Consider the following 18177-nt stretch of genomic DNA (forward strand, 5'->3'; position numbering starts at 1 on the left):
TGACATGTGTTGCATAGATACAAAAATCTCATTGTCAGCAAATAAAAGCTAAGTAGAAAAAAAATAGAAGAGATTTGTTTTGAAGTATTCTGTTTACTTCTGGTGCCTAAAAGCGTCCTTTTCATGTTCTTCCTTAATATCATTGATAGTGAGGTGGATTAGGAAGCCTGTGGATAAAGCAGCCCCAGATTCTAACTCTGGTTCCTTTTCTACTACCTGTGAAAACTTGGGTTATAGTTTAATTCTCCGGAATTCAGATTCCTTTTCAGTGAACTGGAGGAAATTACCTATTTCAGAAAATTGTGAACAATAAATTAAGAACAAATAATTAGATGGAGGCTCCTAATAATTTCAAGACTTTCTCCAACTCTTTATCTGTTGTTACTGATATAGTGTATAAAACAGCTTAAATTTTTAAAAAAGAATTATTTATTTTCGAGAGAGAGTGTGAGTGCAGTGCACATGAGTGGGGGAAGGGGCAGAGGGATAGAGAGAATCTCAAGCAGACTCCCATGATCATGAGATCGTCACCTGGGTCAAAATCAAGAGTTGGCTACTTGACCAACTGAACCACACCAGTGCCCCAAAACAGTTTAAATTCTTGCAGATGTAGGGAAGATAAAAATTATGTAGCTCACAATGTGCTAGTGGTAGCAGTAAGTTCTTGGTGGGGGGGTGGGGTCGTCTAAGTCTACACACGATAGAATCTTCTGCCATGAATAAACTTTCAAATCATTGGGGGCAAGGTATTAGTTATTTTTGATTCTCTGTTTATCTACAGACAGGGTCTTACTCTAGATTAGGGGTGGAAAACTCAAAGGCAGGCAGGGCCCCTGCAGGTCTGAGTGGGGGTGGGGGAACCACACACAATTTGTGCAACTGGAGTGTGAGCATATGCTCTCTTCAAGGGGCAGCCTCCACTTACACCAAACAGGCTCCTGGCATGCAGGGATTGAGTCTCAGTTGTTGCCAGATTTGATTTTTCAAGAAAAGTCAGATCCATATTTAATGTAAAATCTCCCAGTTTTTAAGTGTTGACAACTAATTCTTTTCTTTCAACATCCTGTGGGCCAACCAAAACATATCTGAATACAGCCTGTGTGCTACCAGTTTTGCAACCTTTGGGTTTTAAAGGTCCTTTTCACTCCCAGTGCCCTCCGCTCCGTGAGCCCAAGAATAATTGTATACATCCCGCACGAGGGTTCGCCCTACAGTTTAGAAATACACTCATACCCCCCACTTCCAAATAAGTTGTTTCCTGTTGTTAGAGTTTCATTATCCATAATGAATGTTACCTCCCAGGCAATTCTTATGCAAACAGCTTCTTGTTCCAAAGTTAAAATCAAATACATTTCCTGTTCCTTGCTGAAGTGCATAGACCTAATTTTCTGCATATTAGTTTTATCTTTTTTAACAAAGCTGGTGGCTGGTTTCATTTCCCCAGGGCCCCATTTTTTTTTTTTTTTTTTTTTTTTTTTTTGCACCAAGTCTTGGGCAGTGAAACTTTAATGAACTCCGCATTTATAAAAGTCTTGGAGAAACATGGTCTTCCATGCTATCTGCTATGAACTGAAGGGCGTTCGCCCCAAAATCAAATGTTGAAGCCCTGACCCCCAACGTGACTGGATTTGGAGATAGAGCCTTTAAGGGGGTGATTAGGTTAAATGAAGTCTTAAGGTTGGGGCCATTCTCCACAGGACTGGTGTCCTTATAAAAAGAGGAAGAGATACCAGCAGTACAGGGACAGATAGGAAAGGCCATGTGAGAACCCAATGAGTAAGTGGCCATCTCCAAGTCGGGAAGAGAGCTCTCACTGAAACAAAACCTGCAGCCACCTTTCTCTTGGATGTCTGCCTTTCAGAAGTCTGAGGAAATGACTTTCTGTTGTTTAAGCTATCGAGTCTATAGTATTCTGTTATGGCAGCCCTAGGAAACTAACCCACCATCTATAACTAACCTGGCTTTGATGTCTGATGTCTTCTGGATTTTAGGATCCTTTAAAATCCCAGTTATTCTCAGAGAAATCCCACTTTTAGACATATCTTCTCATCTGACTTCCTGCTCAGGGCATTATGAAAATTTTGTTATCTCCAATCAAAAGAGTCTCTTCCTTCTGGGAAATATACCAAACTTTATACTTAGTGGCAGAATACAAACTATTTGGTAACTCACCCATAAAATGTGAGATAAAGGAAACCGATCCTTTTCCCAAGTTTTAAGACTTGTCCTCGTTTGTCAGATGCTCCTGTGAGTCGTACTATGCCTACTTTCTTGAGGGTGGAGAGCCACTTGTAGGCATGTTCATCATTTTTTAAAACATCTTCAAAATCCAGTGTGGGTAGCTGGAGCTCGGCGCCCCAGTACTGACATTCTGTGAATAAGAAAAAGAAGAAACCAGATGAGATTACATTGTTTCTATATAAAATGAGAACCTCCGAGAAGGGACTAGTTCATTGAAGTTGAGCTTTCATTTGTCGTGGGATTTACGAAATTTCAGTCATATTCGAATTGCTCAAGCTACTAGCTTTTCTTCCCTGGGGCCATGCCAGTTTACTATATACCTCCTGCCTACCACTGCCGACCCATGACTGGTATTCTATCACTAAGCTCATTCGTTGAGGCAATGTTTAGCTCATGGGTAGCTCTTGATCTGTACATCCGCAGGGCTTCTTTGCCTAGACTCTGCTTAGAAATGTCTCTACTGAGATACTGTGTATTTTAATGGCCATGTCACATTTCTCAACTCCAAATAGATGATAAAATCTGAATGATGGACTGAGAACAGCATATGCACATTCCTAGAGGTGGGAGGAGTTTTGCCTTGGTGGGTACAGCTCCATCTTCTTCTTGTTTCACCTGATCAGAAGCTTTCTCTGAGGTCAAATCATTCTTTGGAGTAAACAAAACAAAACAAAACAAAACAAACCTATCCATGGGGAAGAAAGATGAAAGGTGTGCTCCTGGGATGCATAGAAAATGCATTTTGCATAGATCCTTTGATGACAACATGACCGTAGATGAAGTCAGATGCTTTCCTTAGCTTTCTGATTCCTCATGATCAAATGCTCATGAGAAAAGTTTACTTGAAGAAACGGAAAGGAAATGAAATGGAAAAAATAATTTGTTTTGCAAACCGGGCTCTCCCCAAAGGAGGCAGAACACAGAGATATCATTTTGCCAAGGGAAATAACTCAGATATTAACAACTGCATTCAGGAGAGACCTAGCTCAAGCTAATCCCTTTGATTTTTTTCAGTTTTAGAAGAAAGAATCTGCCTTAGGAAGGCAAACCTTCCGAACAAGTGACAGAATGAGATCTTACGATCTCAATGTCATCCAAAGCAAAGCCTCACTTCTCAAACTGGGGAATATATGTCGTGTTTTGGAAAACAGCCCCAAGCCCCCAGTTTAAGAATGAGGAATGGATCAGTGTTCCTGTGTAGTTGTTGTAGACTGGAAATCACTCCCTTCCCTTTGATGTCCAACGGGGATTTCTTAGGAGTCAGATAGTAGCAATAGATAGTGAAAAGATGCCTGCAGGTTCAGGAGGCCACCTCCTGCTCTCCCATCGGCTAGTTAGCCACCAGCCAAACAGCCACATGCAGCTGGTACCATATGGACCAGGATATTACTAAGGTCAAGAACGGAGGCAGAAGGGCCTGGATTTGAATCATTGTCCTGCATCTTACCAGATAGTTTCTTGGTGTCCTTTCTGAGCCTCCATCTCTTAATTTGTAAAAGAGCCATAACTTTATTTACTGTGCAGGCCATTGGTTGACCCGGCAAAGAGCCTAGTATAGTACCTGGTACATAGTAGAAAACCACTATTCTGACCACCTATAATAATAGCCAGTATTTACTGACTCCTTTCTAGATGTTAGGCACAGTGCTAGGTGCTTTCCATATGTTATTTCTTTTAATGTCCACAATAAAAATACCCTCTAGATGCTTTCAGCATTCCCAAGTTATAAAGAAGGGAACAGCCATCCAAATCACGCAGAGCTAATGATTTGCAGGCAAGTTAGTCAAATCCAGACAACCGATTCCAAAGTCTATAATTTTAACAACTACACATAAAATAAACAAGTACTGCCTTGAAATACTGTTGTCACATGTATTTTTATGCCTTATGTCTTCATGTCCATCGTTTATTCTGTCCCTTACAAGGGAAATCTCCTAGATAAAAAAGAAAGCAAAGCAAGTTACACTTAGGATCACTTTGTCTGAACTTGCTCACATGTGGGTATTTAAAGATAAACCTTGAATATAACACTGTGTGTTAATTATACTGGAATTAAAAAAAATACTATGCTTGATCTGAGCCAAAAAGCCAAGAAATGATGGAATTAAAAAAAATGAAAAGTAAAGTTTGGCTTCTAGTCAGGATTTTAGATGCAGAAAAAACATGATGAGTAGGTTTCATTGTACAATGACATTGCTTTCCACCTTTTGTATACTGAACCAAGGCTGAAAAATCAGCTAGCTTCACTTCTTTAATTTATGCCAGTGTATTTCAGGGCTCCAAGCTGGTTTGGTTTTACTTAAGGCTATTATCCCTTTCCAGAGAGTGTCAGTGACTGTGTGTCAGGAAAGTAGAATACACAGATTGAAAAAACATTTTCCAAAATGTGAACATTTTAAAAACTTTGAGTTCATATTTTGACTACTTTGTGGATTCAAGGAGGGTCTCCTTAGGACACACACTACATACATCTATAACATTTTTTTTTAAGATTGTATTTAGTTGAGAGAGACAGCGAGAGAGAGAACACAAGCAGGGGGAGTGAGAGAGGGAGAAGCAGGCTTCCCTGCTCGATGGTGGGCTTGATCCCAGGACCCTGGGATCATGACCTGAACCGAAGGCAGGTGCTTAACAACTGAGCCACCCAGGCACCCCCACTTATAGCATGTTTTAATGGGTTTTTGTTTCTATATGAGTCGTTTTCCCATTATATGACAACACACACATGCATGCACATGTGCACACACAGTATTTTTTGTCTTAAAATCACAGAATGACTTAGGTTATTTCAATAAACATATTACTCTTTCCATGTATAAAATTAACCATATTCCCGCTGAGACTCCAATATAAAGCAAGGCTCTCAGTACTACACACAGCGTAGTCTACACCATAAGTAATTTCAGATTTATAGGATTTTACTATCAGAGGGTGGTTACAATGCCTTTTACGTTCTGCAAAAGTTCACCATTTTCCAGCTCTAGCTCTCATTCTGGCATGCCCTGGCAAGGACTTCACAGAAATCAGCAACCAAGGGCCACAGCTCATTATAGAACCTGTGTCCTAATATCAACCCCTCATATGTTCAGTTATGCTAAACATGATTTTCCAAGATAGTACTGTGACTACCCAGTTTATAAACTCAGCTTAGCATCCACAATATAAAATATTTTAATTTGCAGAGAGAAATAAACTGTTTCAGTAAATCCACCAGTAAAATCATTTCATGTATCTGCACAGAAAATTTAACATTGAAAAAGTGATTTTGAAGCACCTCCCCAGTTCTCCCCCAACCACAGAACAGAAGTACTGTGGACTCAAGAGAAAACACATTTGACGAGAGTAAATCATTTGTCAGGTGAACACATTAAAAGCAAATTTAAATTTCACACTTGGGTCTGGATACATAAACAGTATGGAAAATGACGGAATATTTAAGGCATGAACCACCCTTTCTAATTTAACTTACGGCCTACTAATAAATACTTCCTTGAACATGTGCTTCACACATCATAAAATTTATGAACACTCTACATGCTGGCTTTCAAGGAACGGTTTGTACAAGGTTTCCTTTTCAGCGTTAGGCATCACATTCCTGGCTCTTGAGTTGTATTTCAAAAAGGGAAAAGACACAAAGAAGCTCTTTGCTTAAAGATTCCTGAAGGCAACAGGCTGAGTTGCAATGTGTTATTTTGCATTTAGAACCTTCAGTCCACCTGCACCGAACTGTGCTCTTGGCTCTGAAGTAGTAAGTCTAATATGCTGAGGGCCAGCCAATCACCTACTATCTCTTCCTGGGAATACTTTGCAGGGGCCCAGCCAAAACCCAAATATGACCCTCGAGGAAGGAAACCTGCCTGGGTGGCAGTAGGGCTTTGAGTCTCTTCCCTGGGCTAAGGGGATCCTGTCTCTTCGAATATTCTTTTACTTGTCTAGTGAACTTGGCATATCTCAAGAATCTGATCACTTGTTCTCTTCGGACTGAGATACTCCAGAAGTGGACCTGAGATGAGGATCTGAATGCAAGCAATGTATATGGGAGGGATCCCTGGAAGAACTAATAGGAGGTGGGGAACTAAGACAAGAAAGGAAGCCTCTGGAAGTCATTTTAATGAATGGTGAATTGAACTGCTGGGCCTTCTGGCAATACTGGAGGCTGTATTTCAGAGTTGTCCCACCCAGGGGCAAGGGAGCTGGGATGCCCAGGCTACCTAAACCAACCCCACTTCTCTGGGCACCTTTGGGCACCTTTGGACACCTTCACCATGTGTTAGCCAAGGCAGAGAAACCCCTCCAGCCAAGTGGCGGTCCGTGCTAGAAAGTGGTGGCACGCACGGGAAGAGTACTGGGGCGGCGGTAGGGGGTGGGAGGCACGGCCAGCCTCTACAATGCCCTCCTTTAGGCTCTGTAAGAATGAGCTAGATGGCTGTCTTCTCTGGCCCCCCAGCACTGAAACACAACTCCATCTCAGTGCTTGCCACGTTGTGTTGAAATGATCTTGCGCTTATTCCACACATACTTGTAGAAAGCCTTGCCATTCTAAAGAGAGCACATTAGTGAATAAAACTGATGTGATCGCACATCTATTTTGTGCAAAGAAAAGTGAAAAATCAAGGAAACAAACAAATAAATACATAAGAACAAACATTGCAGCAAGCACCAAGTTACTGCGAGCGGGTTGGGGAACCTGTTTAGACACGGCAGTTAAGAACCGTCTAGCTAAAGAGATGCCTCTTAAGCCAGAGGCCAGGGGGTGGGAGAGGGTATTCATGCAAAGGGCAGGGACCAGGAGTGTCTTGGCGGGAGGGACAGTAGGAAGAGGGGAAATCTCTTATCTTGTTGGGGGAACTCAGAGTCTCTAGGGCTAGAACCCAGGTAAAGAGAAGAGTGGCAGATGAAGTGGAAAAGTAAACAGGGTCCGTCAGGCAGGACTTCCTCTCTCTTTCTTGCACTAGACCACAAGTTCTTCTTTGCAAGGGACGGAGAGCAAGTCATGTATATTTAATTCCTCACACCTACTGCTCCCTTCTCCCGCCACCTTCTGGCACAGAGCCCAAGGCTGGTACGCAGCAGATTTCCAGAAAACTATTATGTTCTGTATCATAAATCTTCGTTTATTTTCTGATGGGGACTAGAAACTGGAGGCAATCCCTGAAAGGTAAGATTGTGTCTGAACACTCTTTAGTATTTTAAAAGATAGAGAAATCCATAAAACCTTTGCCCTGGGTGATAATCCCACCAAACTCAAAGAGTCTCCTCAGGGATGTATAAAACACACTTCTAGGGGCGCCTGGGTGACTCAGTGGATTAAAGCCTCTGCCTTCGGCTCAGGTCATGATCCCAGGGTCCCGGGATCGAGCCCCATATCAGGTTTTCTGCTCAGCAGGGAGCCGGCTTCCTCCTCTCTCTGCCTACTTCTCTGCCTATTTGTGATCTCTGTCTTTCAAATAAATAAGTAAAAAATCTTAAAAACACACACAAACACTTCTACACAAGTTTATGTTGCTTGAAAGGAGAGAAATATATTTTTGTTCTGGACTAATAGGTACTTGGCATGTTTTATACGCTTAGCCCTATGACAACAGTGGCTTTCTCATTGGAGAATCCAAGAACACACGAGAAAACGAGGCAGGGACTCTAAAAGTGATGAGTACTTGAAAAGCGAGAGCTACCATTTATGGAGCCGCTAGGATTCTGGGTGCCCTTCTGAGCACCTGAGATGGATTAATTCATGTAATTGTCACAACAGCCCCGTAACAGAGGTCCTAGTATTGTTCCCATTTTATAGACGAGGTGACATAGGTGTAAGGATCTTAGATAATTTATAAAGAATTACACAGCTCCTGCTCCTCAGAGCTGGAGAACCACACAAATAATTTGATTATAGTTTTCAGAAGAAAGGAAAGCAATCATTTAAGGTGCCAGGAAGGGAGATGATAATCTCAGACTTTCTTAGAGTTTCAGGGCGAACAGAAAGTTCAGTTTTACCTTCTGTTCTTATTGTGAGTGTCCTCTATGACATCCATGTAAAGGTTATGGAACACCCTCTTGGTCACTTTCAATTATGTACGCTGCACACATCTTCCTATGGAGCGGCACTTGCTGGTTCCAGAAAGCTCCAGTTGTCACAAGCTTCCTCCTTATGCTAAAATACAATCTACCTCTGTCACCTTTCTTTTAGGCCCTAATTCTGTGCGCCATAATCCCACAGAATATGACAGTCTTGGAGATGTATATAAGGAACAGTGCTCTTTTTCTTTCTAAGTCAAAATAGCCTTTTAATTCCCCATGTTTTTCATGTCTTATGGCTTCCAAGCTCTGCCCTAGCCTCTGCTCTCTGCTCTCCATTGTATGATGTGTTCGAGTCTGCTGACACTCTTCAACAGCACTGATGTCTTGAACCAGACATAAGACTGTAGATGTGGTCTGGCCTATGCCTGCATGGTGGGCTCACTACCACATTTTCATTTATGCAACCTAAATCTCAATCTTTTTTGGCTGCCTCAACTCTGTTGACTCAGATTGACTTTTCAGTCAATGAAAATGTGTAAAAATTGTCTATCAGTCACGTCTTCATTTCCGAAGCTAGTTCATTGAGAATGTGTGAAGCATGTGTAGGGATGGGGATACAGGTTTGATAGGAACATTGTGTCAAAGTTAATAACTCGAGGTTTGAAGGTAACTCAAACCTGAATTCTGAAACTTCCCATCTGCAAGAACGTCAGAAAGTGATACACTCGCTCAGTTCAGTTATGGAAAATGCAGGATGAAAATGACTTTGCAGGGTTGTTATGAAATTTAAATGATATGCTATCGATAAACAACTTAACACAGCACATCTGATTAAATCTGCCCTTGAACCAGAGCAGCTGAACCTGACTGAAGGAAAACACACCATGATGACTGGTCTCATTGGATGTCTACTATTGTCTGCCTGATTCTTTCTTACCAACTGACCATTTCTCACATTCTCTATCCTCAACCCTTCCACCTCCTCCTCCTCCTTATGCTCAGCTGACAGCTTTGCCTCTTATTTCAGTGGAAAAATAGAAGGACTCAGAAGAGAATTTCTATACATTTCCTCCACCACATCCACCAATCTGCCTGTGTCTGTGTCCTTCTTTATGGCTCTTGATGTGTTGTAGACATACTTGTAAATTTATATATTATACATGGTGTGTGCATATATATGTATTTTTAAAAATTATTAATCTCTTTCTCTAACAATGTAAGCTCTCTATAGATAGTCTTTCTCTGTTTTGTTCAATACGGCATCCCCAACACCTAGAACAGTATCTGTTCTAGAACATAGAAGACACCTGGATATTTGCTGAATAAATTCAAAGTGCATGGGAGGTACTCAATAAATGACACCTTTACTAGTATTAATTATTTCCCTGGATTAGTTATTCCTCAGACTGGGAAAGAGAGTCAAATACACAATGACACTTCAGTGTGATAATTGCAGTGAATGAAGCTGGTAGTTCAGACAGAGGCTGGTGGTGGAGGTAGTAAGATGGGGATGGATTCTAGATTATTTTGATGATAGGGCTAGTAGATTTTGTTGATACACTGGATGTGTAGTAAAAGAGATGAAGAGGAGTCAGGCATGATCCTGCTGCCAGAGAGATGAAGTTGTATCAACTAAGATGGGAAAGAATGGAACAGGATTTTTTAAAATCATCTGTTCCTCAGGGTGGCTGTCTTTTCTCTGCTTTCCTCATTTTTTTTTTTAATTGCTCCAAGCAAATCACTTCATAAATCCCCTTTTTGCTGTCCATTGTATATTTGGATTGATGAATTTATTCTTTTTTTAATAATCAGATTTTATGAAGGACACATCTCATCATAAATACACATATTTTAGTCAATGAACTTGGAAAATAACAGATTTTGATACAGCAAACCAAACTTAGGAAATGAAATTTAGCTAAGTCACCAAAGACTGGTCTAAGTTTAGCTACAGTCCCATAATTCTTGTATAAATTGGCTGGGGCTAATGTCAGAGAAAGAAATTAGGGTTTTTTTTTTCTTTTTGATGAATTTATTCTGGGCTAGAAATTTCTATTATGCTCTATTAAAGTTAGAACTTAGAGACTCTGTGTTCTCTCTAGATGCCTTCCCTTTATCTTTGTTATTGAGATTATCTGCTTTTGTACGATCATGAGATTGTAGCTACTTTGGGCCAAGGATTTTTTTCATTGAAGTATTTAGCTCATAAATGGAAAATATGTCTGCTGATGGTTGGTATACTCATCTGTAGCAATTCTTAGCTAATAGATTACACAGCCATTTTTCCCAAAGTTTGCTGATCACCCCAGCCTCTGCAAACATTTCTACATCCCTGATGGGAATTAGGTTCATAGTTGACCAGTCCTTTCATGGACTTCCTTAAATTTATTTAAGGAAACTATCTGCCACATAGGTAAAATTTCGGCCCAGACTTCAAACCAATGTCTGAGCAATTAAAATCCTTTTCATGACAACAATTCACCTCTAAGCCACTCTCACATTTTTAGTGAGGAACAGAACATGATTATTCTCCATGTAAGGGAAACTCACATAAGATGTCATGTCACTGCTTACTTATTCTTCCATTCTTTCCCAAATACTCTTTGCTATACCTCTGCTCCTGTGTTTATCTATGTTCATGGTTGTCTAAATTGAAGGGAAAAGGGAGCAAGTACTTAGGTTTTATCAACTACTCTTCAAATTCCCAAACTGAGAGGTCTTGCCTTTTTTTTTTTTTTTTTACATATGGAAAAGTGAGGTACAGGTCATTTATGAAACAGTCAAGTTCACAGAGCAGAGTCAAAGCCAGCTGTGCTGATTCCAAAGCCTGCTCTCATTCCAGAACACAATGCTGTTTCACAGGTGAAGAGTTTTCTTGACATACCACACTTAGCTTTCTCTCCTAAACATTCTAACAACATTCCTTCTGAAAGATGCATGTGCTTCCATTGTTATGTTACAGCCTTGCACTTTAGTATTACCAGTGAAATGAGGTCTGTTTTCAGGGCTTTCTTTCTTATCTTTGTCATTTGGCTTAAGGACAATATAAAAGTAAAAAAAATATAAAATATATATATAAAATAAATAATATATAAAATATATAATAATAATAATATTAATATAATAATATATAATAATATATAATAATAAATAATATATTATATATAAAATATATAATATATAATAATAATAAATAATATATAAAATGTATAAAATAAAATAATATAAAAGTATAAAAGAATTGTTGCTAAAGGGTTTCACTGGGATGTGAGGTGGGCCTTGCAGAATGGATAGGTGAAGTCTGGCCAGACAGAAAGAATGGATTAAGTGATCCAGAAAATAGACAGAGCTTGAACAAAATCTACATGGTCACGGAGGGGGCACCAGATTCTGGGATGATTGGAAAGCTCCAGTGAAGGCTTAGGACTTTATCACGCTGCAGTGAGATAGCAGAGCAAAGGGGAAGAGAGAGGAAGGTGGGCGTCAGGAAGATTACCCTGCAGGGTTGTACAAGCAGGTGTGAACAGAGGCCATGTTATTTCAGTAATCTAGATATGAGATGATAAAAAGCTCCAACTAAGTTGTTGGCAAGAGGGACAACCCAATCATTTCTTCCTATAACCTGTTGAATATCAGTCTTCTCTGGACAATGTTCATAGGAACAGGCCATGTCCATAGAACAGGCCATGTTCATAGAAGCCTGACAGCCAGTGGGAATAAAGAATTCTAATAGAATTCTGCATTTTTCATTTTAAGTTTAATTTTTTTGTAAACTGATACACTGTTCAAGAGGGTCAGGCCCCTCTCAGGGCTGTTCTCTAGTCATTTATATTGCTTTTGAGGGAGTGGTGTGAAGATGAAGGGAGTTTATATGAAAAGCATGGCAGTCCTTTTCACCCATCCTGGCACTACTTAGAGGTATTTAGGTGGTATAGAAAAGTAAGTTGCTCAAAATCGCAGACCTAACAAGGCCTAGGTTCAAGAGCACTCTGATTTTAGTGTTACATTGTTCCTTTGATTAAGAGAAAAGTTGCAGATTGAGAAAAATACAAAATTTTGAGAAAAATAATAGAATAATAATAAATAATAACATTAGTAATAATAGAGTTAGTTTGAATGGAGTAGAGCTTAAAAATTATATTTTTTGATTTACTAAGTTAGAAATTAGGCAAATGAACAGAATGTATAAATAGCACATCATTTGTTTTAAACTTTTTGTTCCCCTAAGGTATAGAAACATTGAAAAAAAATTAATTTTTCCATGGGCACATATGGAAGTTTGGGAGTGGAATTTCAAGGAAGAAATTTAAGTGTAATGAAATATCTATTATCCCGGAACTGAAGTTGTGTATTTCAGTGGTCTGCCATCCTGAAAAAAGAAAGTAGAATCAGAAGTGAGAATTAATGGGTTTTTTAATCAGTTGTCCTCTTTTTTTTTTTTTTTTTTTTTTTTGACTGGTGAATTTCCTGATGTGTAGGCACTAGCAAAGATGAGAGGTTAAATATATAACTCGTGTAGGTTTGGTAAAAATGAAGCCAGCATATAAAGTAATCCAATTTTACTTCTTGAAATTGCCACCACTTGGAATTTTCTAAATTTATAAATTAAAAATTTGCTGTCCAGCTGCCTTATGCTATAAAGTCCATTCCTGGGCTATAAGAAAAAGCAAGTTAAGTTTGTGAGAAACTGAAGTTTTTCACTCATTGGAGAAAGCCCACTCTACTTTTATTCTCTTTGGAAAAGAAAATAAAAGAGAAAAAGAGAAAGAAAAAGAAAAGGAAAAGAAGAGGAAAAAGGGAAGGAAAAGAATAAATTTACTTTAGTATAATAATAGAAAATTACTTTTCCAAAAGTAAAAAGCTTTAGTATATTTTCCTTAATTTTGGATGTGGTAAGTATACGAAGAAGACATGAAAAAGAAACATCCTGCAAGAATTCTTCCTTAACATACATTTGCTTTAGGCTCTCAAAAATATCCTCAGCACCAGCATCAAAAGCACCAGCTTTTAATGTTTAAGCATTAACTTTGAATGATGCAATGATACTTTGTTTTCGGCAGTTGTTAAGTAATTAAGAAATCATCTTTTGACTTCTTCAAAAGAATGTAATTAATGTTTCTTATTTTAAGAATTCTTAAAAGGAATAAGGATATACAGGCATTTTTTTTTTTTTTTTTTTGCATTTCTGTCATGTAACCAGTTGTAAAATAGATTTCTCTTGAATATTTATCTCTGTGAACGTGGTTATGTGTTTTCTTGCTGGAAGTATGGATGGAGATAAGGGTGAAAGGAAGAGGTTTTTACTTAATGTTTAGAAGTGATCTCAAACTAGGCAGAGGGCTGTGGGAACAACCTCCACGTCCATGGCGTCTACTGCAGGGAGGGCCCTGCAGGGCTTTTCTCAAGCTGCTAGTCTCCCACCTCGGATTCACTGACGGGACAAGGGAGACTCCAACTCATGTGGGGACCTTACACTCTTTAACCATTATGCAAGTTTGTCAAGCACAATGCAGACATTGAGTGGGCTAACAAATGACAGGTAATTCAGAAAAAAAAAAAAAAGTCACATTGGAATACATATGGCACAGAAGAATAATGAAGCAAAAATACCCATTTGTAAACCCACAGACATTGAAGATACCTGTATTCATTTTATCAACACCCCAAAGACATTTCTCTGGAACTCAGTAGGTCCATTTCAGAAAGGATAGGCAAAACAGAACAGAGACTTGCTTCTTAAACACACAAAGACTTGGAGCTAGTCTCCCACCTGTGCATCAGAGCGTCAGCCTGGATAATGGCAGGTAGGCGATGTCGACTAGGTCTTTCTTGGGAAGGGAATACATTTGAGTACGTGACATGGTGGCTTGATTGTTCTGATGCAGTGGGTTGTTTTGTTTTGTTTTGTTTGTTTTGTTTTTAAATATTTATTTATTTATGAGATTGAGAGAGAGAGAGAGAGAGAGAGAGCATATGAGCCAGGGAAGGGGCAGAGGGAGACTCTCCAGCAGACTCCCCACTAAGTGAGGAGCCCCACACATGCTCAATCCCACAACCGCAAGACCATGACCTGAGCCAAAATCAAGAGTTGGACACTCAACCGACTAAGCCACCCCGGTGCCTCCGATGTAGCTGTTTTCACAGAGCTGTTCCAAAGTCGTAAGGACCTGGCAGCCCTGATCCAGTTGGATGGAGCAGGCTGAGGCATCCTGAAAAAAACAAGCTCCCAGCCCCTTTTATAATTACCGAGTAATATATGAAGCAAATACCCTCCTCGCTCCATCCCTGACATGTACTACAAACTCCCACCACTGGGGGTTCAAGGATGGGTCAAGTGTGGAGCAAGGCTTAGCAACATGGATGAATTAGCAGTTGGAGTTAGACATACTGTGCTCATTACTTGCTAACTAAAAAATATAGTGATTTTTTTTTCCACAAATCTCTATAAAAATAGTCTCTGCACCAGATCAACTCTGTTCTTTGTGCCATGGGGTGGCTGGGTGCTGGACAAAAATAAGTAAATAAATAAATAAATAAAATTGAAAAAAAAATCTTTATTTTCAAGGAAATGCACAGCAAGAAAGGGGGAGCTCTGCTATTCCCCTACTCCCCCCACTACCCACTATGTGAGAGACACAGAGATTTTAGAGGGCCCTAACACTTACAGGAGAGTTCTGACTCCCTCTGTGGCACATTCCTCTTGTGAGGCGAACGTGATAACCACTACACTATGGAAACAGCACATTCCTCTTGAAACAAAAGAGGGGTTTATAGCTATGGACCGATGGGTGGTAATCCAATTAAATGCGAGGGTTAAGATTTGCTTTGCTATATCAAATTGAGGGGAAATGTTCTTTTCTGACTATGCAGTATACTCAATCCCTGGACTGCTGAGAAAAGTGAGTAGACTGTTTCCATGGGAAAAAGATTTTCTTTGAATTATAATCTTTTAAACCTCAAGTTGAAATTACAAGTATTATTAAAGTCAGAGAACAGTACATAAATATTTTAGTACCAACTCAAGAAGATAGGAAAACAAGCATTCATTCTGACACTGAATGTTAGTAAAAAGAACAAATATTTAGGTTCCTATATATAAGATCATACGATATATGGATTTATCCCATTTTTAGTTCTATCAATTATATTTTGAGAATTTTGCATCTCAAAGTGAAGCACAAAAATGAGTGTACAATAATTTGAATTTGACATGGAAACTAAAATACGATTACATTAATAAAATTCTTCATATTTCCAATGTCTTAAGTTTTCAGTTTTCATTCACATGTTTGGAAACATTTACATGCTAGGTTTTAATAGTTAGCTTTTAAATTGGTGGAGAATATAGAACAAAGCCAGCATCTCCTATCCTACTGGTCAATATATGTTTCTCTTGAATACAAATTCTTCCCCATCATCTCTGCTCCTTCCCTAACTTAAATTCTCAGTGCCTCTTGTAGGACTATTTCTAGGCCATGCTTTGGTCACCCTGTTCCCTGTCCTGCTCCCCACGTCAGCCCATCCAATACAGATGACCGTGACCAAGAAATTGCAACACGGATCTGATTGTTCCACCCTCTTTTGGAAGAGAAATACAAACCTAGAACCAAAAGGACCTACTGGGGGAGGAGGGAATGCAACCAGAGAAAGAGGAAGCAAAGAAGATATTCACAAGTGTGTAAGCATTTGAGAAATTATATATATCTGGTCAAAATCGGAACGATATACTGAAGATGAAAAATGCATTCGAAAGAAAATGAAGCAATCTTCTTAAACTTATAAAGATACTGAGCTCATTTCCCTGGCCCTATAGGAAGAGAATCAGCCTGGAAAATGAATGGAAGGGAATATACCTGAGTTCCATGTTGAGAAAATGTCTTTGCAGGGTTTTGGACTGAGCTCCTTAGTAGGGCATGAAGCTGCTTCATGGTTTGGCCCCTTCTTTCTTCTCTGCTACCTTAACAATTTTAACTTCACCCATATTAAGCAAATTGCAGTTTCCAAGCATACTCTCCTATTTTACACATCCATGATTTTCTTCACGCCCTTTTCTCTGTCAAGAATTCCCTCACTATCTTTGCCTGACAAACTGATTCTTCAAAATCCAGCTCACGTGTCACCTGCCTTCTAAGGATTATTTTCTTGTCTCTCCCAATTCTTTCCTCTTTGTTATAATTAACCTTCTCTGCAGGCTTTCATGCGCTTAAAATAAAATATTATATATATCTGTTTTCATGGCTCGGATCCCCCTCTTCGACATGATAAATGCTCGAGGACAGAATCTGTGTCTTTTTTTAACTTGGTATTTCCTTAGAGTTTCCAGCACGAAATACATGCCCAATATATGTGCAACTTAATAGAAATTTATGAGGGAATGAGTGTTATCCGTGTCTTTCCTTCCAGCTGTGGCTGTCCATTGACAAGAGTTTTTTTCTGGCTGATCATCACGGGTCTTTTCGTTTTTGAGTTCGACAGCTAGTGCCAAAGGAAGATCAAGGAAAAGTGGTCTGCATCTTGATGCCAGATTTTAAAAGTCTTTCTTCACTCTAAGGAAAGAGCAGTAGGGGCAACCATGGCCACTGAGGACGAGGAACAAAACCCCTTCACAAACGTAGCTGAGTTTGTTTTCATGTTCTGGAGTATAAATGTTTGGAAAATATGCAATGGTAGGACAATAAGGTGTCCAATTCTACAGGCAAAAAGCCATAGAAGCAATATTCCAAAAATGGCCCCTCGCTCTCCCCTTTACCCCACCAACTGCACAGCTTGAGAATATATTTTAAAAATCTGATCTTGTTTTAAATCATTAAAGTATTTTCCAGTGTCTAAATAGCAGCCAGTTCTCCTTATAGTATTCATGACTGCAGCCCGTGACTGGTTTTTTCCACTACTTAACTGAGTGTAGCATCATTTCCATTTTGCTACTGCCCGATAGTACGGAGAAAGCTAAGCTACAAAGCTGCATTCATCAAGAAATATTAATGGTGGAGGGTGACTGTAGCTTTTTAAAATGCTTAAGGGCTTAAGCTGTAATAATAAAAAGTTGGCTTTTGTTCCCTGAAATAATCAAAAGAAGAACTTGGAGGAAATGAAAGCAAAATTCAACAGGATTACAAAATTAGGGCAGAGTTAAGGAAAAATATTTTGAGTACCAGAAGAAGTCTAAAATAAATAAAAAATAGCAATACATTCGTGAAACAGCTATTTGACCCAGATAATTGCTACTCAGTTATGTAACTGGAGACTCCTTGAAGACTCTAACAATTCCCTCTCTGGGGAGAGGCAGGATAGACATCTTTCCCTGGATGCTCATCTGGATTTCACCAGCTAGCTAGATAAAGAAGGTGGATTCCTGGCAGTTTAGACAGAAAGCACTAGAGCAAAAACTTGTCCGTTGTCAGAATGATGAGACAAAGCTATGGAGGAACCTAGTTCTTGACAACACCGGCCTGTGCCTGAACAAGAAGGGGACAATATCATGCCCTGTTGATAACTGTAGGACGAGGCAGAGCTGTGTGGTTCAAGCTAATTAATTAGTAATATCTCCATACCCAGGAAACTCGAATTTAAAACCACTCACTATACGTATTTGAGAATTTCAGTTCTGAAAGCAGTAGGTGAGGTCTCTGTCTTGGTGTGTGGCCCAGAATTCTCAGAAGGGATGTTACAGAATTCAACAAGGCTCGTCCAATGTATCTGGTTAACAGTGGAAAAGAAAGTTGAGGGGCACTTGCCTTGTTAGTGTGTTTGTAGAAGTCCAAATTCGGGTAAATACATAAGAATCGTGACATTTATAGAATTGCCTTTGACCCACATAGTCTTATGATACCACTGTTCAAATTACAGAGGGAAAATAATTAACTTTTTACTTGTATTAAGTGTTTCTTTTATTCTGTCTCTCAGCTCAAGAATAAAGTCTTTTTC

The 18177-nt window shown here is 39.4% G+C and overlaps 1 protein-coding gene across 2 annotated transcripts in view; it reads right to left on the reverse strand.

The window, feature by feature from the left end:
- Positions 1–18177, reverse strand: part of BBOX1 (gamma-butyrobetaine hydroxylase 1) — a 60943-nt gene that overhangs the window by 32337 nt on the left and 10429 nt on the right. For both annotated transcript variants that reach the window (XM_080817559.1, XM_080817560.1), the window contains exon 4: positions 2173–2371. In XM_080817559.1, coding sequence (XP_080673685.1) covers positions 2173–2371 — 199 coding nt within the window. The remainder of the gene's footprint in view (positions 1–2172; positions 2372–18177) is intronic.

The sequence above is a fragment of the Martes martes genome (assembly GCF_963455335.1).
Source record: "Martes martes genome assembly, chromosome: 10".
Classification (NCBI taxonomy): domain Eukaryota; kingdom Metazoa; phylum Chordata; class Mammalia; order Carnivora; family Mustelidae; genus Martes; species Martes martes.